Here is a 27,734-nt window from a genome sequence, read left to right on the forward strand (position 1 = left end):
TAAGTCTTAAATCTTTTCTAAGGTACATATTCTATTCTGGGAATACTAAACCAAACTAAAAGAAAATTTTTTTAATCCTTTTTAATGTTATATTGGACTGGAGCGATAGCACAGTGGATGGGGCGTCTGCCTTGCACGAGGCCGACCTGGGTTTGATTCCTCCATTCCTCTTGGAAGCCCGGCAAGCTACCAGGAGTATCTCGCCTAAATGGCAAAGCCTGGCAAGCTACCCGTGGCGTATTCAATATGCCAAAAACAGTAACAAAAAGTCTCACAATGGAGATGTTACTGGTGACGCTCAAGCAAATCGATGAGCAATGGGATGACAGTGATACAGTGAATCTTATTGGGGTCTCAATAAATTTTCAGACTCTCTGCCTTTAACAACAAAGTGTTCTTTAGCCTTCTTTGAGCTTGATTTATAATAAACAAAAAACCTTCAGCAATATTCTTTTTACAGCTCCATAAAACTAAGTTGGAAAATTTAAAAATAAAAAAAATTACCATTGGTAGAAAATGGAAGTGTTAAAAATATAAATAATGAAATCCTACTCTTGGGGCTGGAGCGATAGTACTCTAGTATGGAGTTTGCCTTGCACATGACCAACCTGGGTTCAATTTCTAGCATCCCATATGGTCCCCCAAGCACCGCCAGGAGTAATTCCTGAGTGCAAAACTAGGAGTAACCCCATGTGCATCGCTGGGTGTGACTCATAAAGAAAAAAAGAAAGGAAAAAAAAAGAAGTGCTACTCTTTTTTTTTTTTCATAAGGTCAAGGAAGAAGTGGTTGTTTATTCTTTTTTGTTATTTTAAAAAAAGTTTTAATGAATCACCGTGAGATACAGTTAGAGATTTACAAACTTTTGTAATTACGTTTCAGTCATATAATGATCAAGTATCCATCAGTCCACCATTGAACATTGGAATTCCTAAGTGAATAGATAACTTTTAAGTCACATTAACTTTAAATAGCATTTGAATATTAAATTTGATGGTCTAGGAACCTGTATGTTATTTTAGCATAATAAAATACAATGAATTCCAAGTAGATTTTTTTATTTTTTTTATTATTATTTTTTAATAGTTTATTTTTAATTAGTGAGTCAACGTGAGGGTACAGTTACAGATTTATACATTTTTGTGCTCGAAGTGTTACTCTTTACAAAGCTATAGAAGTCAAAATAGTGTAGTATTGGACTAAGAATAGACATATGTAAAAGTGGAATTAAATTGTTTAGTAAAGAAATAAAATATTGGATCTATTTATAATATTTTTAACAAAGGTGCCAAATAACTAAATGGGAGGCAATAGTAATATTTACTGAAAAAATATTTAACAAATGGTGCAGGGATTACTCAATATGCATAAAGAAAAGAGTGAAACTGGAATCCAACTTCAAACCATGTATATTAACTTATAAAATGATCATAGATCTAAACAGTGTAAAGTTTTTAAAGGTATAAGTAGTCATGCTATTTCCTTATTCAGACAAAAAAAGTACTAGCAATAAAATATAGACAAGATTGATATAATTAAGATTCAAAATTTCTGTGATTGAAAGGAAACCACAAAGAATGTTAAAAGGTGGAGGGTGAGTTGGCTCAAAAGGCGAGTGGTGATGCACTGTATGCTAGAGCCTTAGGCTTGGTTTCCCAAGCACCACTGCGGGTGGCCTCCAGCACTGCATTGGGGGTAGCTCCGCACCACTGAGCATGCTGAAGGCCAAACTCTGATCCCAAGATCCAAACCAAGACTCTCAGGGCATCCCTTGGACACCAAGCTGAGCACAGGAGTAGCCCAAGCAGTGAAGGATGTGACCAAAATACCAAACAAACATCCCCCACCCCCGCCCCTGCAAGCAACCAACCAACCTCCCCATGCTCCCCTACCAAAAAAAGGGCTTTGGAAAAAGCCCCACAACTATATTGTTCAGGAGTTCTTAACTAAACATATACAAAAAATAGTTAAAACTGTGAATAATATTGAAACTTGCGTGATTATTCATAGTGTAAACTATTGAAAAAAATTTAATTGACAAACTGCATGTAAAATTTTGCTAGTATGAATGTACTTACTGTCTTTCCATGCTGGCTATTTCCTGATTATCTTCTTTGACCTATGAAAGCATAGAAAGAAAGTAGTAGTTAAGGCAACGTTCTTCAGATACCAGTCTGCAGATCCACTGCACGTCCACAAGTGTAGAAAGCTGAAAAACACCTGTCTAAAAGAAAAAAAATGAAAACACTGGTCCCTGGTCTTGGTTTTATTAACTACTGGTTAATGGAGCAGTATGTATGACAGGAGCCGGTCTGCAGGTACATAAAGCTTGAACAATGCTGATTTATAGCATAACTCATTGTTAAGACTATCATAAAGAGAAAATCCTATTCATAGATTTTTCCTTCTTTCTTATAGGAATGGTGGTTATTGGTATGCCCATACCTGTACTCATGACATTAAGAAGTTAATACATCTTCACATTCACTGTCACTGTTATCCCGTTGCTCACCAATTTGCTCGAGAGGCACCTGTAACGTCTTCATTGTGAGACTTGTTACTGTTTTTGGCATATCAAATACGCTATGGGTAGCTTGCCAGGCTCTGCCGGGTGGGCAAGATACTCTCGGTAGCTTGCCAGGCTCTCCGAGAGAGGCGGAGGAATCGAACCCGGGTCGGCAAAGTGCAAGGCAAACACCGTACCCACTGTGCTATTGCTCCAGCCCATCTTGACATTAAAATTAATTTATATAAACATGTAGAATTTCTGAGAAAGTCTCTTCCAACATCCCTCTCCACCCCATGTACATGAATATACAAACACAAAGCCAAGTTCAAGATTTAGCATTCCCGATAACATTAGTATTTCAGATAAACAGTAACTTTAAGGCCATGTAACATACGATACAATATCTGATATATACTTGTCCTTATGGACTGGAGCAACAGCACAGCAGGTAGGGCGTTTGCCTTGCACAGGCTCAATTCCTCTGCCCATCTCGGAGAGCCCGGCAAGCTACCGGAAGTATCCAGCCCGCATGGCAGAGCCTGGCAAGCTACTCAATATGGCGTATTCAATATACCAAAAAATAGTAACAAATTTCACAATGGAGATGTTTCTGGTGCCCGCTTGAGCAAATCAATGAAGAACAGGACAACAGTGCTACAGTGCTATTTGTCCTTATATATAAATTTGTTTTGAAAGGTCACTCATTGTTTATCTGAAATTCAAATTTAATTCGTCTTTCTGTATTTTATGATAGTCCTATTCTTTGACCTCTAATCATCTCTTTACAAGGAACTTCTAAGGTTCTAGATTTTAATGCCTTTGTTAGATGATTCTATACCTAAATAAGTTGAGATATACCTAAGATTCTTCTAAATCCACTGGCTTCAGTTTAAGACAAATGCTATTTATAGACTCATGACAAAAGCTGTTCTAAGGACAATATAGTTAGGGTGTGTCAGGACAAACAATTATAACTATAAAAGTCATCCTTGGAATAGCAAAAAATTACTAAGTCACATGACCTTTGATATACCATGATTTCATAAGCCATTTCAACTTTATTAATTTCACAGAGGCATTGATAGTAAGAATAACAAGTCACTAGACTTAATTTTCTAGATATCAGACCCAAAACAAATAATAGGATAGATCTTAAATAAGACTAATTATTGACCAATAGAGTTTCAAGTTTTTCCTAAAAGAATCCAAAACATATGCGCTGGGTCCAAAACAGGAGATAAAAATACATGACAGGGGTTAAGGAGCTTGCCTTGCAGGAAGCTGATCGCCTATTGGTTCCCGGGATGGCATAAGGCCCTTGAGCTCCACTGGGTGGGGCACTCAGTGCCCAAAACCAACTCTCCATTACTCACCAAAAAACTAAAATATGAAAAACTAGTCAAATGTATATGAAGACTATGTATATTAAAATAATATTTAAATAAAAATAATTAATATGAAAAACTAGATTTTCTTAGCAAGCGGCTCATATTAATTTAGGCAATACTTTTCACTGTTTCTAGAACAATAAAAATACTGTTTTTTTTGGTCAATTTGCATTTCTTAAATAAAACAAATATATACATATACCAGGACCTGATACATTAAAATGCACATTATTGCTCTTTTTTCTACCTGCTTAAGTAATCTTTCTCGCTCTTCTTTTGGTGATCCCATGTTTTTGTCTTCTGCAATCATTTGATCTCGATGGGTCTCCAATTCATAAAGTTTTTCATGCAGCAATACAGCATCCTGTTTCACTTGGGAGTGTGCTATTTCCTGAAAGGAACACAAATCTTTTAAAAGGAAAAATTTCATCAGTATTTTTATCAAAACTATTCTCAAATAGGTTTCAGTTTATGAGATGAAGAAAGTTTAAACCACCAGTATCTTTAAATATAGATATCAAACATCTATAGTACTGATGCTACAAAACCCTTTTTTTTTTTTCTGGGTTACACCCAGCTATGCTCAGGGTTTACTCCTGGCTCTGCACTCAGGGATCACTGGCTAGGGGGACTGAAATAACCAGCATTGTTGACTGAACCAGGGTCAGACTCATGACTGTATGAAAGGTAAGCTTTTAGCATAACCCCATTCAGTTCTATCCATCTTATCAAACGGCAGCAGAACAGTATTTTATTTTGTATGTTTACCACAACTTCTTTACCCAATTACCCATCATTGGGCACAAAGTTTGTTTCCATATTTTGTTTATTATAAATAGAATTGCATTGAACATGAGTGTGTATATATATACATATAATTAATAGTGATTTTGTATTCTTTAATATTCTTTTGTATTTTTTTAGATAGCTAGGAGTAAAATGGCTAGGCCACATCTGAAATATTTTGAGAAACTTGAATGGTTTTCTACAGAGACTAGAACATTTTGCATTCTCATAGAGTACAAGCACAAGTATTCCCTTTTCTCAATGCCCTCAATAGCACTTGTTGCTTCTGGTTGTTTGACATAGGTAATTTCCACAGAGGTGAGGTGATGTAGTTTTGATTTGCATTTTCTTAATAATAAAGTGATAATGACCAATTTTTCAATTTGCCTATTGGCGATGTGTATGGCTTAAATGAACACTCGTGTGTTTGGCTCTTCTGTCCTTTTTTGGATGAGGAATACTTGTATTTTTTATTCTTGAGTTTTATATGTTCTTTATATATATCTTAAATATTAGCTCCTTGTACAATACTCATTCCATCTTTAATCACTTGTATCACTTGTATCACTTGTCATCCTGTTGATCTTCGATTTGCTCAAGCAGTCGCCAGTAATGTCTCCATTTGTCCCCTGCTAGTGCAGCCCAATGATATCTGCTTGATCCAGGCACAGGAAGAGCCTCAAATCATTCATTCAGGGATTTGACGAAGAAATCTGACCATCTAGTTGGTGGGCGGCCACGAGGTCTTCTGATGTCTCGTGGAATCCAGTTGGTGACAGCTCTAGTCTTGAGCAGAGACTAGGGCAGTCATCTCTGAATCGCATTACATGTCCAGCCCATCTGATTTTTGATGCCTTGGCAAACGAGACAGCGTCCCTGATTCTTGACCGTCGACGGAGGTCAGAAATCCGGATTCCTTCTCTCACTTGAGTGAGATGTGATACTCCTAGCATAGCTCTTTCGATTCCTCTTTGGGATACCCTAATAGCCTTCTCATCCTGTTTGCGTAGGGCCCAGATCTCTGAGGCATGTTAGTGCAGGAAGAATGGTGGAATCAAAAAGATGTGCCTGGAGTCGGAGGTTCTTCGTTCTCTTAACCACTTCTTCGACGCTCTTGAAGGCATTCCACGCTGCTCTCTTCCTCCTGCGCAGTTCTGGCACCAAGTCATTTCTCATGCTGATTTCTCAACCCAGGTACACATAGCTGCTGCATTCGGAGATGTTCGTTCCACTGAGAGCAAATGGAGCTTCAGGGACCAGTTCATTTTTCATGAACATCGTCTTCTTGAGATTCAGCTGCAATTCGACCTTTCCACACTCGTGGTCGAAGTAGGCCAGCATTTGTGCCACTTGGCCAATGTTTGGTGTTATGAGAACGATGTCATCAGCGAAGTGGAGGTGGTGTAATTGCCGACCGTCTATCTTCACTCCCATTCCTTCCCATTCCAGTCATCGCATGATGTTCTCGAGGGTGGCACTGAAGAGTTTTGGTGAAATGATATCACCCGGCCACACCCCTCTCTTTACATCAATGATCACTTCCTTGTAGAATGGTGAGATCCTGGTGGTGAATCCACAATACAGCTCAAGCAGGATTTTGATATACTGAGTTTGAATGCCCTGTTTGGCCAGGGCTTCGATGACCGCCTCAGTCTCAACACAATCAAAGGCCTTCTTTAAGTCCATGAACGTTAGACAGAGCGGCATCTTGAACTCTCGTGAAACTTCAGTGAGTTTGGTCACTGTGTAGATATGGTCTATAGTGTTGAATCCCCTTCGGAACCTGGCTTGCTCGCATGGTTGTCCTTCGCCTAGTGTTCTGCCTATTCTATTCAGGATGACATGAGTGAACAACTTGTAGACTTGTTCCCTCTTTAATACAATGTCTTTTTGTCTTAATGACTTATTTTTGTGATCGATCCATAAGTTTTTTAGCTTGGTGTTCCATTTCTTTTTGCTTTTGGTCTTCTTTGAAGTTGAGTCTCCAAAGACATCACAGAAACAAATACCATGGAACCTACTATTGCCTGCAATTTTATAATGTATTTTATGGTTTAAGATCTTCCATCTTATAGCTTTTGCGGTTTAAAGTCTTTCTCTTTCTTTATAAGTTTATGCTTACGTTTTTTCCCCATCTGGAGAAACTTAGTGGAGTAAGTTGAAATGGGGAAGATAAATATCAATGATTTCATTCAGATGAGGCATAAAAAGAAATCAAAAGAAATCAAAAGAGTGAACTAAAATAAAAATAAACATTTAGACTGAAAGAAAATAAATCTACCATTAGGTTGTATGTTATGATTTGTACTCAATAACTGAACCTAATTTCTCACCAAAATAGGATATTTCTAGTTCTAAGTGGGGAAAATTCAGTATATAATTATTTATAACCTCTAAATAAATAAACTGATAATTTCCATTCATATTTATAGATAAATCATCTTTTGTGATCGGACAAGAGAACATCATGTTTGCTTTTTTTTTTTTTTTTTTTTTTTTTTTTTTGCTTTTTGGGTCACACCTGGCGATGCACAGGGGTTACTCCTGGCTCTGCACTCAGGAATCACTCCTGGCGGTGCTCAGGGGACCATATGGGATGCTGGGATTTGAACCCGGGTTGGCCGCGTGCAAGGCAAACGCCCTACCCGCTGTGCTATCTCTCCAGCCCCTCATGTTTGCTTTTATACTTACAGTTTCCATGCTCTCTTTCTTCATATTTAGTGAATCTAGTTGTTGCTGAAGTGTGTCCAATTCCTAAAAAAGGAAAAAGCAAAAAATTTCAAGTTACAATAATGTTTCTCTGCTTATTAAAATTTCAAAAATAAATGTGGCAAAATAAATCTTACAAACATCTTCAAGTCATACTTGTAATTTAAGTAGCATTTACAAACATTATTTTCCCCCTAATTTCTTTTGTTATTCCTAAAAGCCCTGCCATAATATGGCCATTAAAATACACCATAAAAAAAAAGAAAAAGAAAATAAAAGATAAATGAAAGTCACTACGAGAGCCAAGGAGATGGGATGAGTTGGGGGTGGGTGAGTTTGTAAAGCACATGGCTTGTACCCCACAGACTTTGGATAATCAATACCCAGTATCACATATGATCCCCCAAGCACCACCAGCAGTGATCCCTAAACACAAGACAGGTGTGGTCTGAAAACAAAAAAATTGAAATTTTAAAATACATTATAAGAGTTTTAGGATATGTGGGGCCTGATTGCTAGTACAGGAGATAGGGCACTGGCCTTGCACATGGCCAATCTGAGTTCAATACCAGGCATCCCAGATGGTCTCCGGAGCACCACCAGGAGTAATTCCTGAGTGCTGAACCAGGAGTAAGCCCTGAACATGGCTGGAGTTGCCCCTCCACCAAAAAAAAAAAATATTTAAGGATGTGGCTCAAAAGCACAGCACATGCCTTGCATGTATGAGATCCTGGGTTAGATTCCACTCCACCCCCACTCTCACACACACACACACACACACAAACACAAACACATACACACACACACACAAACACATAATGACTTATCAAAATTAGTCAGATCTTTTCACAGTGCTGTTTTCTAAGAACACTAAATATTATAGATCTTCAAATTAAAGTCATTTAAAATTATGATTTTTAACTTAAAAAAATGTTACCATGTTTTTATATAATTTGTCTAGGTTCTTTTAGAGCCAAAAGATAAGTCAATTTACATGGTTCACTGCTAGGGATAAGACCCTTAATTTAATTACTCATTTGAAGCCCAACTGTAAGAAAGACCATATTTTGTTAATACTTTGATATGTTCTATACTTTTTTAAAAAATGAGCCATTTCATCTTGTCTAAAATTAAAATTTACATTAAGTTGTCAAAGAGACAATACCCAAGAAACCAAAACTACAAGTATTATTGGCATATCTGAGAATTAATTCCCTTTCACTATTTGGTTAAGGGACATTTGGACACGAGAGTGTCTGATTACTATTATATCATAACCAAGTGTGTGTAAATGCAGCTACTAAAGCATGTGACCCCTGGTAAGCAGTAAAACTAAGTGTTTAAGTACCACGAGCAAGTTGGCAACCCCAGTCAAGCACTACAGCCAAAAGCATGTGAACACAGCAATCAAGGGTGGGTGATCTCCAGACACCATGACAAAAATAAAATGGGGGAGGGGAGAGGAATGAACAACAACAATAAAAAGAAAATGAAGATTTCTAGATCAGAGATTCCAAAATTTATATGTTCACGTGATCATTTATGGACCTTCTTAACACGAAGATTTTGAGGGGCTTCAGACCATTTGCCATGCACGTGGTCAGCTCTGGTTTGCTACCCCGAGCGCTACGAGGTGGAGCATCGGAGGTTCCTGAACTCTGCTGTGTGACCTGTGGAATTCTTGCCTGGGCAGCACTGAGCTGAGCAGTGACACATCCTCCCGTCCTTGCACTAAATTGCCCAACTGGCCTAAAGTCCCGTGAGGAACTTCCTGAGCACGAGTTGGGAGGCCTCCCCCAACCCTGCCCGTGATGTAAAGAAAGTAAAAGGATGATTTGATCAGGTTTATTCATGCTTTTAGGGGTGCGGATACTGCTTGCCTTCAGACCTCACTTCTTAATAACAAAACTGTTTTTATGAGAGTATTGTACTGTGTTACCTGCAATAATTTCTCATTTGTGGCTTTCATTTCCATGTATTTCACTTGCTGTTCGGGTGGCATATTCTTTATAATGCCATCTGCGGCTTGCTTTTCTTGTTCAATTTCTTCTTCAACACCTCTAATTTGTTTTTCTTTCCTGAAATCCAAAGTATGCAATATTCCTCTTATTACAGTGAATGAAAATTTAATTTTACTAAGGTGGCTGGAGTGATAGCACAGTGGGTAGGGTGTTTGCCTTGCACACAGCCGACCCAGTTTCGATTCCTCCGTCCTTCTCGGAGAGCCCAGCAAGCTACCGAGAGTATCCAGCCCAAATGGCAGAGCCTGGCAAGCGACCTGTGGCATATTCACTATGCCAAAAACAGTCACAAGTCTCATAATGGAGACGTTACTGGTGCCCGCTCAAGCAAATTGATGAACAACAGGATGACAGTGCTACAGACAGTGTAGTGCAATGCTAAGGTGACAATAATAATAATTAATTAATAGCATACTGAAAGCTATTTAACCACAGGCTGTTTTTTCTTATGGGAAAGTTCTTATAGTTCTACAAAAACATCCCATTTGGCCCGTAAAAATTTTGGGACCCTCAGCACAAACTTATTTTATGTGTTTCTCTTTTCAGCCTCCAAATCCTTAAGTTTGCTTATTCACATTCTTCTAGGAAAACACAAGTACTGTCAGGAAAATCCTTAGAATTTAACATACATTATATATCTTTGTACTTTTTGTTATCACACTCATGACAAATATGATTTTACAGTGGTTTATAAACATCTTTAAGATACAGAATTATTTAACCTAAATGAAATCTTACATAAAATGTTTAGTTTGTAAATCATATAAAGTAACACATAACTATGGAGTCAGTGGAACTAAAGTGAAATTTAATTAAAAACAATCTGTCCAATATCTAGTTCAGTGGCAGAGCTTAAGATCCCTAGGTAGGTCTGGGACTGGAGAGAATATGGTGGTAAGACTCTTAGCTTACATGTGTCTGACTCTGCTTTGATCCCTGATACCACATAAAGCACCCTGAGCACCACCTGGAGTAATTTCTGAGTACAGAACTGGGAGTAAGCCCTGAGCATGGCCAGGAGTGGCACAGAAAACAGAATGAAACAAAACACAGAACAACTAAAAGAGGATCCCTGGTGAATGCAAAAGAAAAAAAATCGTAACTTTATTATTATTTTTTTCAAGACCATTCCCACCACCAAAAAATCGTAACTTTAAAGTAATATGTCTTCCTCAACCTCTGTTTTATAGATTTAAAATGCTGATAACACATGTAAAATCAGTGGCTCACACTTAGATGTGGTTTATTTAATTAACACAGATTTCAGTGCCAATGTCAACACATTAAATTGATATTCCACATATTATCAAATATAAAACTTACTTTTCATTAAAAATGCCATAAAATAGATAATTTCCATAAGAATATAAATAACAACATTAAAAAGCCAGAGAGAAATCAACAAGCTGAGCAATGTTTTGTACGCAGGAAGCTTGTGTTATATATGTGACATGCATGGTCCCCTGAGTACTATCAGGAATGATCTCTAAGCACCGAATCAGGAGTAGCCCCCGACCAGCATCAGATGTGGTATCCCCAAAATAAAAAAGAACATTATGTATATAATCTTATAAAAGTAAGAGTAGTAATAGCAGTTGAAATAAACTTGATGAGAAATAATAACAATATAATATTTATGACTTATCTTTATCATATAATCACAAGAATCCCTCTTATAACCTATGTAAGGTCAATTATCAATACCGAGGAGAAAAAAATCTGAATAAAAATAGAAAAGGGGCCAAAGCAATAGTACAGCAGGTAGGGCACTTGCCTTTCATGCAGTCAACTGGGGTTCAATCCCCAGCATCCAATACAAACCATCGAACACTACTAGGAGTAGTTCCTGACTGCAGAGGCAGAAGTAACCCATGAACATCGCTTGATGTGGCCCCCAAATAAAACCCCTCCAAAATAAATAAATAGACAAGATGCTATCATGTAAGTATCTCAAAATTTACATATAAGAATCTTGCACAAAAATAAAGTTCTCAGTCACAAATTTTTGACTTTCATAATTAATATAGTGCAATTTACTTTCTTACACATAGAAACTGTTTCCATAATTACTAACCACAGCCTACCCATGCATATATATTATGTATCTCCCAAATTTTTCACACCCATACTCTACTACTAGAATAAATCTACACTAAGCTATTTCCCTGCATACGTTATTAAATAAATGAAATAATCAGCCTGAAATTTCTATTACATTGACCCACTGTGTTAGAGAGTGATGTCTTCGCTCTAAAATTTAATCCTGAATAGTAAATATTTCTGCTAATGCTACCATGAATAAATAGTTTATAATAAGCAGGGGGGGGAATCCATTCCAATCTCTGTTTTATAGATTAAAGATCCTGAGTCCCAGAGAAATCTTTTGAAACTCATTTTGAACTTCACAATCAGTCAGTCCAAACAATGATTTGAAGCCACATTTTGACTTAATGTGTCTACTGCAGTTAAATGGGTACGAATGGAGTACTGTATTCCAATTTATAGAAGAGAAGTTACACTACAAGGACGGTAACTGATTTTTCTTTAAGCCACAAAATAAATGGCTAAGTGTCAGTTCTTTTGATGCTTTGAGCACTTTGCTCCTATTATAACTTAGCAGTAAAACCATCAAATGATGGTATCATAAAAATAAGTAAACAAAGCTGAAACTCTGGAATGTAAAAGTGGTATCTTTTCAACCTGAGTCTTTCTGAACAAAAAATATTGTTCAGGTTAATTTTCAAATCATTTCAGCAATATCTCTTTCAAAGCATGATTTTTAAATATAATATACGTTAATTCACAAAATGACATTAATTAATTTTGGCTTTCATGAATAAGAAACACAAGGTAATATCAACCACCTGGCTTGTTACACTGAAAAAAGTCAAAGATGACTTTAAGAAGTTATTCTTCTAGTCAATCTTTTGCTAAGGAAGTTTAGAGCACTTTTTTTTAATCACTTGTTCACAGGGTACAAAGGTTAAAACAAAGTGAAATGCAATCATATGACACACTTTTTTTTTTTAATGGTGTAGAAGAAACAGGATAGATTCCCTAGCATATCCCTCTTTAAGACAAAAGCAAAAGGTAAAAGGTAAGATTCTTTATTTTTAAAGGTTTGGTGGTGGTAGTTGTGATTGTCTAAAAATCAAACAAAAATTGTAGTATAGTTTGTTAAGTCTATATGATTGCATTTTTCTTTAGTGATGAGAGAGAAGAAAATATTATATTGCCACATGACTCACCTTAGACATAATAACTTAGGCCATACTAAAGCATGTTTTTTCAAATAAAGCTAAATTATAATGCAAAATAATTGTTTTCCTTTTGAAAGCTTAAAGTTTTATATAGTCAAACCATAAGATTTTTTTCATTTTTATAAAAATATTAATGACCAATCCCATTTTAAGGGAAATTAACTTAAGAACACACTTATAAGATAAAAAAAAAACCTGCCTATCAGCTGATAATTATTGAAAGTGGGTGGGAACTATTCTCCTTAATTATAATATTTTTACATTATAGTTTTTGAATAATATATATTTGAAAAAAGTCTATACAATGATTAATAACCGGGGCCAGAGTGATAGTACAGCAGGTTAAGTATTTGCCTTGCACGCAGCCCACCTGGGTTCGATTCCCGCCAACCCATATGGTCCCCTGAACACCGCCAGAATTAGTTTCTGAGTTCAGAGCAGGAGTAACCCCTGAGCATTGCCGGGTATAACCCAAAAAGGAAAAAAAAATTTTTTTTAAATGATTAACGAAGTGAAATTGCTGTGAATTACTAATCTCATATTTCAAATACACTGAATTTTGACATATCTCAAATTGTGACAAAACCATATATCCACCTTATTTAGCAAATCCCAAATAATTTCAGCATATTTTTTTAATTTAAAATTTTTTCCACTTTTTAATTTTTAATTTTTTTGTGATTTATTTTTTATCTTTTTAACTGAATCATCATAAGAAACAGCATATTTTATCTTAAGTATATAACTTATATAAAGAAAATAACCAAAAATTCCTAAGTGACTTGCATTTAGAACTGTACTCTGAGGAATATTGTTTCATTTTCAATATCTATCATTTGTTTTATGTAAAACTTTATTACCATGATGAAATAATAGTAGGTCCTAGGTTATTTAAGATAACACTGAATGATGCAAAATAATTTAAAAAATCAGAGCCAAATATTTTAAAATATTAAAAACAGAAAGTTAGAAAGGAATAAAACATTTTTTAAAACCCAACTTTTAAAATAGTAAATTGATTCAGAGATTATTTCTACATAAACTAGAGGCTTGCTATTCTGCCAAACTGATTTTCTTAAGATAATCAGTAAAGCTAGCAGTGTTTCTGTTTAGGGATTTTTCTATTCAGTGCAGAAATAATCAATATTCACTCCATTTCTGAATACTTCTTTCTCAAAACCACATATAAACAAAGTCCCTTAGACATGCGGGTCAATCAAAGTACTTCATAACTGTGGACCTAATAAGTGCTTTAAGATATGCTGAATATTTTATTGTACAGAATCTGTCTTAAGTATTATATATAGTTTTTAACTTTAATACTTATCCAATAGAAAGGATAAAGAATTTTTTTTTCTTTTTGGGTCACACCCAGTAATACTCATGGGTTATTCCTGGCTCTGCACTCAGGAATTACTCCTGGTGATAGTTAGGGGACCATATGGGATGTCGGGGATTGAACCCTGGTTGGCTGCTTGCTAAGTAAACGTCCTGCCTGCTGTACTATTGCTCTGGCCCCTAAAAACTTATTTCTTTTAGCACACTAGACAGTCAGTGATAAAGATAATATAGGATGACTCTCCGTATCCTTTTCATATGGACCCGCCTTTCCTTCTTCAGCTGCTTCTATTCTATACCAACTCTTAAAAGTTTAGTTAATTTTCTTTGTAGTCTCTGTTTCCTCTCATAAGTCCTATTTCTAAAAGAATTCCAATTCTCCCTCACCACTGTATTGTACCCACATTTAAATCTTAACAGAGGTTAATATATTACTAAAAATACCAAATCAAATAATTGAAGAAGCTACACACTTATTCTATGATCATCAAACACAGGTAAAGTACCTTTAATACATGATTTCCCTTTTGCAGGCAATGGTGTGAAATAAATGATAGTTTGAACTCATCTCTGACTCTAAAAATCTATGCCCAAGCTGTATAAAGTTCAGAAAGAACAATGACTATTCCTAACAAATCTGATTTAACTAAGAAAGGAAAATATGTGGAAGAGAGATAAAGCACAAAGAGCTCAACGAATTGAACATAATAAAGAAGTCGACTAGACAAGAACTGAAATAATAAATTCCTCATTGCCTAAAGCAACAGATCTAGCAACTTGAAATGAATAATGGTTATTCTGAATAGCTTTTTACTTTCTCTGATGGAATAAATTCTTCAAAATATAACTGATACCAGAGAGACAATACAAGGTCCAAAGGTGCATGTGTGTGAACGCTGGTTTGCTCCCGATATCATGATTTCTCCAGACCATTTCTGGTTGGAGCCCTATTGAGTAGTCTGGGTAGTTCCCAGCACTTCAGGGTCCAAGTATACTGTTTCCTTGGATCCTAACGGTTCAACCATCACTGTCACTGTCATCCCGTTGCTCACTGATTTGCTCGAGCGGGCACCAGTAACGTCTCTCATTGTGAGACTTATTGTTACTGTTTTTGGCATATCCAATATGCCACGGGTAGCTTGCCAGGCTCTGCCGTGTGGGCGAGATACTCTCAGTAACTTGCTGGGCTCTCCGAAAAGGGCGGAGGAATTGAACACGGGTCGGCCACGTGAAAGGCCCTACCATACAGTCTGGAAAGACAGAACCAGCAGGAGTGGCCCCTAGTGAAATAACGACAAAACCATATATCCACCTTATTTAGTAAATACAAAATAATTGCAGCATATTTTTCCTCAAGTATATAAGTCATATACAAAAATAACCAAAAGCTCCTAAGTAACTTGTATTTAAAACTGCACTCTGAGGAATATTATTTATTTTTCAATATCTACCATTTGCTTTATGTAAAGCTTTATTACCTCCCACACACATACACACACATAAACAGACACATGCACACTCAAATATATGTGGCTAACTAATTGTAACAAATGTTCTAAAAGACTCAAAAGACTATCATGTTAAGTGAAGTTAGACAGAAAGAGGACAAAGAATAATTTCACTCATAAGTGGAATACAAAGAAACAAAGTAGGGGTATAACCTATACTCAAAAGGCAAGATCAGCTGGGAACTGGTCTTCAGTAAGAAAGCTTACCATAGGGGAAGAGAGGGGAAGGAGAATAGGTCACCGTTACAGGGTAAAAGGAAAGCTGGGACAATGGTGGAGGGAAGTGGACGCTCTGGTGGGGGGTGTGGTGTGGGAATATGTTATGCACGAAACTATCATTAACTATATTGTAAACCATGTATCGATAGTAAAATTGAGAAAAGAAATAAAGCTCAAAGGGTTAACTTTTAAGAAGACACTAAGAAAATAGTAGTATTTATCCATAAAAATGAATTTGTTTCAGAAAGCACCTCTACAGCATAATTTCTAACGTTGACTTTAAGAAAACAAAAATAGAGAATAAGACCACTATGAAAATGATTATATATATAGAATATAACTATTTAACAAGAACAGATCAGTCAAGTAAATGGCAGTTTCTGATGAAAGAGAGCATGTTGATGTTCTCATTAACTTTTTTTCCTGGGGAGGAGGACTGGGCCACACCTGGCGGTGCTTGTGGGCTGTCTATGCTGGCCAATAATTGGGAGACCGTGTGGCACTGGCAGTTGAGCTCACAGTTAGCGATTCCCTAAGCAGTCCTTGACAAGCTCAATCTAGAGAAATGTCTAGATTGATAGACCTACGAAATGCATCATATTCAGGGTTTAAGATAGTATAGAAGTTAAGGCACTTGGCTTTGCGTGTGGTTGTGATGGCTGTCAGCCTGGTTTGAATCCCTAGCACCACTATGGTCCCCTGAGCATCACCAGGAGTCATTCCTGAGTGCAGAGCCAGGAATATACCCTGAGCATCAAAGTGTGGCCCAACCCCAACACCCAATGCTGGGGGGCGGGGTGGGAGAGAGAGGGGCAAGGGAGAGGAGAGAGAATAATTTCCAATCTGTCTTTTAGTTTTCCACTCATATGTCCAGCCCATATATTAACAGAAGAAAGCTGCTAATATAGACTATCACCAAAATAAATTGAAAAAACTTAATCTGATGAGCTGGAGAGATAGTACAGAGAATAGAGCACTTGCCTTGCACGCAGCTGACCCAGGTTCAATCCCCTGCACTCCATATGATCCTCAAGCCCCACTAGGAGTTACCCCAAGTCAGAAGAAGGCCCTGAGCACTGCCAGGTGTGACCCAAAACACGCAAACAAATAAACAAACAAAAAAGCATAATTTGATAACAGAGAGGTTAATCAAGGAAAAATGAAACATACAGAAATAATAAAAGGTAATACATTTGGGGCATGGGATACTATTAAAAAAATAGTGTCAAAGAGAGATCATTGAGTTTAAAAACTGACAGAAGAAAGACAACTTTACTAAAACAATTCAAAGATAAAACTGAAATTATTTCCCAGAAAAAAACACAGTGGAAATAAAGAGACAGGATGTGATGGAGTTGAAGACGGGAGTTTGCTTTTAAAAGGTTGAGGAGCTGGAGTGATAGCACAGCGGGTGGGGTGTTTGCCTTGCATGCGGCCGACCTAGTTCGATTCCCAGTATCCCATATGGTCCCCCAGCACGGCCAGGAGTAATTCCTGAATGTATGAGCCAGTAGTAACTCCTGTGCATCACTGGATGTGACCCAAAAGAAATAAAAAAGGTTGAAAACTTTGCAGAGCAATTGTATAGGGTAAGGCACTTGCCATTCATGTGGTCAACCTCGGTTCAATCCTGAACACCACAAATGGTCTCCTAAACGCTACCGGTAGTGATCCCTGAGCATAGAGCCAGGACAAAGCCCTGAACACACAGGACTTTGTGTGTTCAGGTGCCTCTCAATTCCCCACAAAACAAACAAACAAGAAAACTAAATTAAACTGAAAAAAAAAAAAAACTCTTGCTTCCCACAGTTATGTCAAGGAATAGCAGTAATTGAAAACACCTAAAACTGAAAAATTGAGAAGCAACAATACAAGGACATATTGTACTGTATTGTGCATAATTATACATTCTTGTTAACTTTCTTTTGAGGACAAATACTGAAAATTTTATATGTAAAACCACATCAATTGTTTCTTTCAATAGAGTTAAAAATAACACACCCCAAATACTTTCATTCTCCAAGGAAGCTTTCTAGTTAGTTAAGATTGGAAGGTGAATGGACATAAGTGGGGAAAAGGTCAAGGGACTTGTACTTGTTTCATATTTCATGTATTTTAAGGGAAAAACTTTTTTTTAAACTATAAATTAAACTTGTTTATTTTTCACATATTTGAATTTATTGTAAATCTATTTACTGCTACTATAGTATGAAGTACACAGTCATAAAAATATGAATTGATGCCATTCCAGGTAAACTGGCTCCCAATTGAAAATTCCAAATGAGTGGATACTGGGACTCAAGAGATAATAAAGGGCTCAAGAGAGCAGAAGCCTTGGCACCATATGGTCCCTAGACAGGTCACATGTAGTCCTGGAGGTCCCCAGCACAGTGGGACTGAGCACTAAACCAACAGACTCAAACAATTGGGAGTGGCTCCCCTGAAACAATGCTTGGGAGACAATAATGCTTGGGAGTATAAGTTACCTAACGACAATTAAAAACTATTTATTTTGCAATAGTTATTTAAAAAAATTCACTCACTACTTTATAGTTTCCAATTTCCAAATATTTTAAACATGAAAAACTGATTTAAAAGGAGAAAAAGATCAACTTATTTTCAGTAATCTCTAAAGTCCTGGCCTCTTACTAAGATGAAAATTACTTTTCTTTCAGGTTTGCAATATGAAGATGATGGGCACCTTGCTTTGGCCCCTCTTCTCAATGCTATCATTGTCAGAAGAAAGTCAGACCTCTAAAATAGTAAGTTTTTAGAATATAGATAATGGAAATAATTTTAAAGGTATACTTTATGTATAAATATGTGACTTCAGAACCAGATTCTAATTTGATTCAAAAAAAAGTTTTCCTTTTTAAAACTGAGTTCTTGAAAAGCTAAAGGAGAAACCTATAAATTTTCATTATAAAATAAGAAATAAATTGTAAGATATAAAAACCAGATATTAAATGTAGGAATCTTCTTTAAAAATCATACATTCATCAGGGAATAGCAGTATCACTATTATTATTTTGGGAAGGTGGGCATTTGCCTGTAAATACAGTCAAAATAAAAACAGTTGTTCTGGATCTATACCCACATATGGAATGCAATTTATCATGTTGTTTGGTTTAGTATCTATTTCATGACAAATATTTCTCTTAAGCATAAATTTTGAACTGTTAACCCCACAGTTGGGTATTATTTTTTAATTTAGATTAGTCTCTAAGATTAGTTTGGGCACCTCTAAGTTTTATTTTTATTTTTTTGCTTTTTGGGTCACACCTGACAATGCACAGGAGTTACTCCTGGCTTTGCACTCAGGAATTATTCCTGGCAGTGCTCGGGGGACCATATGGGATACTGGGAATTGAACCCAGGTTGGCCAAATGCAAGGCAAATGCCCTACCTGCTGTACTATCGTTCCAGCCCCCCTCTAATTTTTAAAAAATTACATGTCCCAAAGAAATTTTCTCACAAAAACATCATTTCCATATTGGAATACTAAGTTAAAGTAGTATTTATCATATATTTCTACATATATGAGAATTCTTTCTGTAATCTTTATGTATTAACAATTGGAAGATAACAGCAGGAGAAAGTACCATCTTTTCTTTCAGTTGTATGTATCAAAATTTCCTTAATATTAAGCAAAAGTTGGAGCTGGATAGGTATTACTGTGGGCAGGGTGCTTGCCTTGCAAGCACTAACCCAGGTTCAATCCCTGGCATCCCATATGGCTCCCCAAGCACTAATAGGAATGACTCCAAAGTCAGAGCCAGGAGTAACCCCTAAGCATCACTGAGTGTGGCCTCAAAACAAAAATGATTAGGCAAAAGTATTGGTTTACCATTTTTTATGCTACCGCATTATAAAATTAGTAGTCGTTTCATAAAATTCTATTCTACAATGTTTAAGTGTCTGGGTATAAGGTTTTAGGAAATTCTGTACATAATTTTGCCAATTAATGCATTTCTAATATATTTTTCTTTTTTAGGACTTCAAATATAACTTTACTAAAAAGAATTATTCTTTGATTCCAGCAGATGTTGATAAAAACGTTAAAATATTGGATCTCAGTTACAACCAAATTACTCTGAACATTACAGACATAAGGATTCTACAGACATACCTTTTACTTACTGAACTCTATTTGATTAAGAATAGAGTCTCTATCTTACAAAATAATAGTTTTGGTAACCAGTCCAATCTAGAAATTTTAAATGTCTGTAGTAACTCCATCCATGTAATACAACAGGAGGCCTTTGCAGGCTTAATTAAACTACAACAGTTACATCTCTGTCAAAACAAAATATTACAACTGAATCCTGATGTATTTGTACCATTACAAAGCCTGACACTACTAAATCTCCAAAGCAATTTGATAAGCTATTTTGATTTACCACAACTGTTTCATCTGGAATCAATAACTTTAGATGGAAATCCATGGAATTGCTCTTGCAGCCTATTGAATTTGCTCAATTGGTTGAACACATCACATGTGACACTAGGTAGGTAAGCAATCATACCTTAATTCAAATCAAAATGACTGACTATTCACTATTCCACTCCAGAAGTTTCATTTTTGTTTCATTTGTGTTTAAAGATAAATAAGAATAATTCCTGTTTAATAAAACAGGAAGGAACAGTTTTTGAATAGACAGATGTCCTCCTCCTGACAAGAAAAAAACCCAAGAAATTTTTTTTTTTTGGTTTTTGGGTCACACCTGGTGATGCTCAGGGGTTACTCCTGGGTCTGTAGTCAGGAATTACTCCTGGCAGTCTCAGGGGACCATATGGGATGCTGGGAATCCAACGCAGGTCGGCTGCGTGCAAGGTAAAAGCCCTACCCGATGTGCTATCGCTCCAGCCCCACCCCATTTTTTTAGTATCTATTTATCTTTGGGGGGTCACACCCAGCGATGCTCAGGGGTTACTCCTGGCTCTGCACTCAGAAACCACTCCAGGCGGTGCTCGGGGACCATATGGGATGCTGGGGATTGAACCCGGATTGGCCGAGTGCAAGGCAAAAGCCCTACCCTCTGTACTATCACTCCGGCTCCCCAAGAAATTTTAATGCTTGAAATATCTGAGATAAAGTTTGTTGTTTTAATACATGAGACTAATTATATTTCTTTAAACATTTAGTCTTAGAATATTTGGGCAGAAAGTAGTAGATAAAAAAATGCTCTACTGTGTTAACTGCAAATCATGCTTTGTAAGATCCAAATATTCTAAGCAATTTTAATCACTAACTCATGCAAACTAAATAATGAACAGATACTGCACTTAAATTGTACTTATAAAAAATTTAATAATGGAAATGTTATTTCTGTTCTGTGATGAAATTTTATTTCATCCTTTCCTCATTAGAGCACTAGGTCAATATAAACATTTTTTTCTTATGTGTTTAAAGATATGTTAAAAATACCAAGGATAAGAGCTAATTATAAGTATTATTTCTTACAATTTTAATTTATTCTTTGTGGTTTATTAGAAAATGAGAACCTCACCACATGCAGTTACCCAGCTACCCTGAAGAGCTACAGTATCAAAACAGCACCTTTTGCAGCTGAATGTCACTCACAATTTCCTTCATCTGCAACTGAAGATCTATATATTAATTTTCAATCCATTAGTAATTCAACATTTAACAGCTCTCTGAACAACTTAACAAGAAATTCAGGTAATGTTCTAGTTTTGAATATTAATAGTGCTGAAGGTAAGATACTGAATAAGCGAGGTAACTCATTTTCTACATTTTGAATTTTTAGAAATAATATAAAATAACTCTTCATATCAATGAAAGATTTACAAAACACTAGATTTTCAAACTAGGCTCTGCTAGTTGTCATCCAATTGACATTATACAAATTAATTAACTTTTGAGTCTTGTTTCCATTAATAAGGTAATAATTCTTCCAGATAGAAGACAAAATGTCCCTAAATGAAGAAACAATTGCTACATATATTCTAAAAAAGGGCATTATCTCACAATACAGTGAAATGTTAATTTATTAGAATTTTAGTAGCTATTGTCTCAAGAAATTATAATGCACATTATTTCTAAACTAATACTGAAAATATTAGGACATTAACATTAATCATCATTATTTTTTGCCAATTTAATAATATCTTTTTCTCTCTTTTCCTTCCTCCCCCAACTTAAGAACATGAACCTATTGGGAAAAGCTGGGCTTTTCTTGTCAGTGTTGTAGTCACTGTGTTGGTGACTTCACTCGTCATTTTTATTGCTGTCAAATGCCCAGTGTGGTATAATTTTCTGCTTAGTTACCAACATCATCGCCTAGAAGAGCACGAAGCAGAAACCTGCACAGATGGTTTTACTGAAAATTCAAGTTCCCTTCCACAGATACAAGATGCAAACTCTGAAGAAACAATAATATTTAAACAACTAAATTCATTTGTGGTAGATGATGATGGATTTATTGAAGATAAATATATAGATACTCAAGAACTATGTGAAGAAAAGTAATTTCCATCAGTATTAATTCACTTGATCATGTTATTAATTCACTGACAGTATAGACATGGATACTTTAGTACATGATATACTAAACTATATTAATGGCAATAGACATAAATATTAAATTATGTTCTTTGTGCTAGATTTGAGCCAGTAGATCCACTGACATAGTGACTGACACTGCAGGATAGATAGTAGCTACAGTACTTAAGATTATTATTTTCAGCAGTATTCAAGGAACCATTCACTAATTAAAATGACATGAATCTCAAGTTAGCTCAGAATTTGGTTGTAAAATATATTTAATTATATTAAATTTTACCAGTTAGCAAAGAAATAAGTTTTAGATTTATGTCATGAAATCAATGTGAGTAACAGAAATACACCAAAACTTGTTTTTAAGCTCACATGATAAAATAATGAAATTAGAAAATAATTTTTAAATGCTTGGTGAGAGCAAAGAATATTTTTGAATAGTAGAAGCAAGTTAAATCATAGGCACAATGCCTAAGCACAATCCCTAATAAGTTACAACTAATTTCAGTTTATAAAGAAAGACACTAATATTAGTGCTTTTTATGTTTTTTGGTTAGACCCAGGAAGTGAAACTGCTGAATTATAAAGTAGATCTATTACTATAGCTAGGATATGAAAGTCAAAACGCTTAAAGACAAAGAAATGGATTTAAAAAACGTTACACACACACACAGAGAAGAAGAAGGAATGAAATTTTGTCTTTTGTGACAACATGGATGGGACTGCAGTGTGTCATAGTGAGAAAAGTCAGAAGGAGAAACAAAAATATCCAAAGATCTCACTTAAATGCAGATATATAGAAATAAAGTGAACATACAGAAGTCAACGGAAACAAACTTGTGTACTACAGAGCTGTGGTTATCAGGGGATAGAGGGAAGGAAGAGAAATCAATGGACTTTGATAACGGGATGTAAATCAGAGTCTTAACACACTACACAGTGGTACTAAAAGCGAAGAGAGTGAAAATGTACATCTTAAAATATTTTTCAAATTATAGCCTGTTAGAATGTGTACACTTTATGTGATGGCGATAATGGTCATTTTTACACATGACATCTATCCATTTGTTGCATATAAAAATAAACTTCAGAAAAATAACTTTTTTTTCCTCAGGAAATGAACAAAATTATAAATTACAATTATAAGCTATATTATAAACTAATTATAAACACTATATTATAAGCTAATTATAAACTAAATTATAAACACTCAATTATAAACTACTAAAATTAAGTTTTGAAACTGCTGATTTTTTCAGGAGAAATCTACCATACTTTAAGATTTTTTTCTAGAAATTACTCTGTACTAAAATTACAAATGAATGAAAAGGACATAAAATCTTCAATATTGCAAAAGCTGAAGAAATAGTATAGTGGGTAAGGTTCTTGCCTTGTACATAGATTATCAGGCTTGCTCCTTGACATTGTACATGGCCCCATGAACACTGCCAGGAGTAAGCTCTGAGAACAACTGGATGTGATCCCAAAACAAAACAACAAAAGAAAACAAAAAAAAATCTGTAACATTCTTAAACTGTAATATGAGTTTTATTTTTTGGATGATGAATCTAAAATATTCACATCTATTATCTATGAAATAGACCTGGGAATATAAAACTTTATAGATAAATAATAAGTTAAACTTAAATATGCTAAAACCTATAAGGTCTTCAGTGGACTACCATTTTCTTTTTATTTAGGTATTTAGGGAAGTTTTTTTATTTTTTTCCAAGTAAAATCATTTTGGGGACAGTCTGAGTCACTTCTGATGGCACTCAGGGAATATTTGAATATTCCCAGTTTTGTGCTTAGAGGTCACTCCTAATGATGTTCATGGAACCATGTGGTTCCAGGGATCAAAACTAGGACTCCTGCATGCAAAGCATGTGTCCAGTCCTTTGAGTAATCTCTCAAGCCTTTCAAAGTTTTTTTTTTTTTTTTTTTTTTGCTTTTTGGGTCACACCCAGCCATGCTCAGGGGTTACTCCTGGCTCTGCACCTAGGAATTACTCCTGGCGGTGTTTGGGAGACCATAGGGAAAGCCGGAGATCCCAGGTTGGCCGTGTGCAAGGCAAACGCTGTATCTGCTGTACTATCACTCGAGCCCCTCAAGTTCATTCTTACTAACATATATCATACATGCAGAAGAGTTCATACATCATTAAAAAAAAATCTCATAAATTTTTACAAAGTGATCATTTTGGTAAGAAACATCCTGATCATCAAAGACCTATTATCACCTTGATGCTCTCAAGGGTATTATTAGAATACCTCTTAGGGTACTACACAGTAAATGATAACTATTTGCTACATAATTTAAAAACAGAACGCTGTCACTGTCATTGTCATCGGTTGCTCATCAATTTGTTCGAGCAGGCACCAGTAACGTCTCTCATGGAGAAACTTATTGTTACTGTTTTTGGCATATCCAATACGCAAGGTAGCTTGCCAGGCTCTGCCGTTCGGGCTCGATACTCTCAGTTGCTTGCCAGGAACAATAACTGCAATAACTAGAGAATTTTCAAAATAATGGCTGATCACCTGAATATGGAATTTTGTATGTAAATAGAAGAGACCTCCAATATTTGTAGTTTTTAACTGTACCTTATTACAGTATTGAATAATATAAAGGAAAAGAAACTCCTTTTGCTTTTAATAAGCACAAAATTATATTTCTATTTCAAATGTTTATTATTTTACTATTTATTGATTGATTACTCTTGTTTGTTTTGGGGGGCCATACCTGGTTGTTACTCTGAGCTTACTCTTGGTTCTAGCATTCAGGGATTGCTGCTTGAAGGGTAACGTACAGGGTGTCAGAATCAAACTACAGTTGGTCACATGCAAGGAAAGTTCCTTACCCACTGTGCTCTCACTCCAGTTCCTTTATCACTATTTTAATATACTATTTGTCAAATATTTACAATATATGCAGGGGTAAATGGCAGTATATTTGATATTAGAGAATTCAGTAAACTTGGTTATTATCCTTGCTTTTTAAGTCATTAATAATGATAAATTTGGGGGACAAATGTATGTTAATGATGAAGGTCAAAAAGTATCTTGATAGGGGCCAGAGTGATAGCACAGCATGTAGGGCATTTGCCTTGCATGAGGCAGACAGGAGTTCAATCCCCTGCATCCCCATATGGTCCCCCAAGCATCGCCAGGAGTAATTCCTGAATGCAGAGCCAAAAGGGTGTGACCCCAAAATAAAATAAAATGAATACAATAAAATAAAAAGCCAGAATTTTTTAAAAAAATATCTTGATAGAGAGATGTTAGAATTCTGTAGTCCTTTTCATCATAAAGGGTCAGAGTCAAACGAGGTCACTAATTATGAACCACTGAAAGGTGCTTTCAATAGAATAGGATCATGTTGGTGCCCCATTGCTGAACTTGTCATCTTCTAGAACTGTGAATAATAAATGTTTTGGGTGGACTGGGGTGAGTCACATCTGGCAATGCTCAGGGGTTACTCCTGGCTCTGCACTCAAGAATTACTCCTGACTATACTTGTAGACCATATGCAGCCAGGGTTGGCTGCAGGCAATGCAAGCGCCCTATCCACACTACTATGACTCAGGTTCCTGAACAATAAATTTGTATTGCTTGTAAGATACTCAATTTATTGCATTTTTTTTACAGTAACTAAAACAACTAAGACCTCTATTTCACATGTACATGTACTTGATAGTAACAGGCATCACTATCACTATCACAACTTTATTAAAGACAAAGTTACTTTAAGGAGTCTTTTATATTATACACGCATATAAAGTTGCACTTAAATTAGACATCTATGTTATAGTTTACTAATATAACTTTTGCTTGTTATGTTTTGGAGCCACACCAAGAGATGCTCAGGAATTACTCCTGGTTCTGACAAAAAAAAGGTAATTTCCAGGGGCTGGAGTGATAGCACAGCGGGTAGGGCGTTTGCCTTGCACGCGGCCAACCTGGGTTCGATTCCCAGCATCCCATATGGTCCCCCAGCACTGCCAGGAGCAATTCCTGAGTGCAGAGCCAGGAGTAACCCCTGTGCACAGCTGGGTGTGACCCAAAAAGCCAAAAAAAAAAAAAGGTAATTTCCAGTGGTGCTCAGGGAACCAACCACAGTGTGGGGGATCAAACTGGTATTGACCACATGCAATGCTAATGCCTTGAACTTTGCACTGTCTATCCAGCTTACTAACATAATTTGTAATAAAAAACTGCAAGTAGCTTGCTAATTATATGTATTTCATTAGACTTAAGTCTAAATCTAATAATCAAACTGGTTAAAATGTTAGGTTAAAACCATAAATGGTAAAGATAAAATGTTCCTATACATCAAATGTTCTTATACACCTTATACATGTTAAATTTTAAATTAATAAATAGAAATATTTTATTTAATCAACATAATTTTCTTTATGCAGAATTTGGGCATTAATGACAAATAAATATAGTACATATTCATACAATAAATTTTGTATTATAAGTTTGCCATTTTTTAAAATTAAAAAAGCACATGGAAAAATTCTTTAAAGAGATCTGGAGATCTTTAAATAGGATGCAGAGAGACAGAACTGGAGTTAAGATGTTTGCCTTACAACCAGCTGAATCAATTAAAATCCCTACATCATAAATGGTCTCTTGAACACCGTGAAGGGTCACTCATGGGCCAGGAATAAATCCTGAGCACTGCTAGGTATGGTCTGTCCCACTCTGCCTCAAAAAAGAAAATGCATAAGGAAATAAATTACATAAATTACTTTAAAAATAAAGGCCATAAAATAGCTCACAAGTAAATGTGATTACTAAATGATTATACTTAGTAATATACTTACGCTTGTCTTTCAGTAAATATGACATCCATACTTTGTGTTTCTCGATCATTTTGAGCTTTAAGCTGAATAAAATGTTAACATGAAAATTAATTAAAAAACTATTAATGAAAGTATTTATTTAAAGGTTGTTCTGATTATGAATTGAGATGATAATAATAAACCAAATGTCACATGCAAAGGTAAAAACACTTTTTCAAACTAAACTGGAGACATGAATGGGGATAAATGTATACTGGTGAATGGATGGGTGTAAGAATAGTGCATGAAACACAAACATAAACAACTTTGTAACTGTGTATCTTGCAGTGATTCAATTAAAAAATAAAAATAAACTTTAAAAACTACAACTAAATTAATAAAAATTAACAACAAAAAGCTAGAAGACAAAAGTTTTCTTATGGCAGTATAATCTTATAGCAGAAATATCCATTATTCATTGGTGATATCAAATAATTCACACTAACCTTAAATTACATAAATAATATTTCAAGAATATATTGGGAATTCAGTAAAAATAAATTATTAACAAGCTGAGTTTAAATTCAACACAAGTTTTAATCATAAATTATTCAGAATTTCCCCATTGTACTGCTAGTTGTCTCTACCTGCACAAATTCAGTATAAAAACTGGACCTAGTCAATATAGT

General features: G+C 35.6%; 2 protein-coding genes across 2 annotated transcripts in view; one reads left to right on the top strand and one right to left on the bottom strand.

Annotated features, from left to right (window-relative positions):
* The window catches only part of IFT74 (intraflagellar transport 74), an 87,694-nt gene that overhangs the window by 42,574 nt on the left and 17,386 nt on the right, over window positions 1-27,734 (bottom strand). Inside the window, exons 8-12 of the mRNA XM_055136419.1 lie at window positions 27,088-27,149; window positions 9,330-9,468; window positions 7,373-7,435; window positions 4,143-4,286; window positions 2,077-2,117 (exon numbers count right to left, since the gene is read on the bottom strand). Of these exons, the coding sequence (XP_054992394.1) occupies window positions 2,077-2,117; window positions 4,143-4,286; window positions 7,373-7,435; window positions 9,330-9,468; window positions 27,088-27,149 (449 nt within the window). The remainder of the gene's footprint in view (window positions 1-2,076; window positions 2,118-4,142; window positions 4,287-7,372; window positions 7,436-9,329; window positions 9,469-27,087; window positions 27,150-27,734) is intronic.
* On the top strand, window positions 18,421-22,229 carry LRRC19 (leucine rich repeat containing 19). The gene is made up of 4 exons (XM_012936087.2): window positions 18,421-18,498; window positions 19,731-20,244; window positions 21,231-21,419; window positions 21,904-22,229. Exons 1-4 carry the CDS (start codon window positions 18,421-18,423, stop codon window positions 22,227-22,229), a joined length of 1,107 nt encoding a protein of 368 aa, XP_012791541.2.

This window comes from Sorex araneus, chromosome 1 (assembly GCF_027595985.1).
Source record: "Sorex araneus isolate mSorAra2 chromosome 1, mSorAra2.pri, whole genome shotgun sequence".
In the NCBI taxonomy this organism is placed as follows: domain Eukaryota; kingdom Metazoa; phylum Chordata; class Mammalia; order Eulipotyphla; family Soricidae; genus Sorex; species Sorex araneus.

What these genes read in the sequence shown, in the direction of transcription:
- LRRC19 (XM_012936087.2), top strand. Translation starts at nt 18,421, where the DNA reads ATGAAGATGATGGGCACCTTGCTTTGGCCCCTCTTCTCAATGCTATCA. An exon ending in AAAGTCAGACCTCTAAAATA is followed by an intron (nt 18,499 to 19,730) that starts GTAAGTTTTTAG and finishes TTTCTTTTTTAG; the next exon opens with GACTTCAAATATAACTTTAC. An exon ending in CACATCACATGTGACACTAG is followed by an intron (nt 20,245 to 21,230) that starts GTAGGTAAGCAA and finishes GTGGTTTATTAG; the next exon opens with AAAATGAGAACCTCACCACA.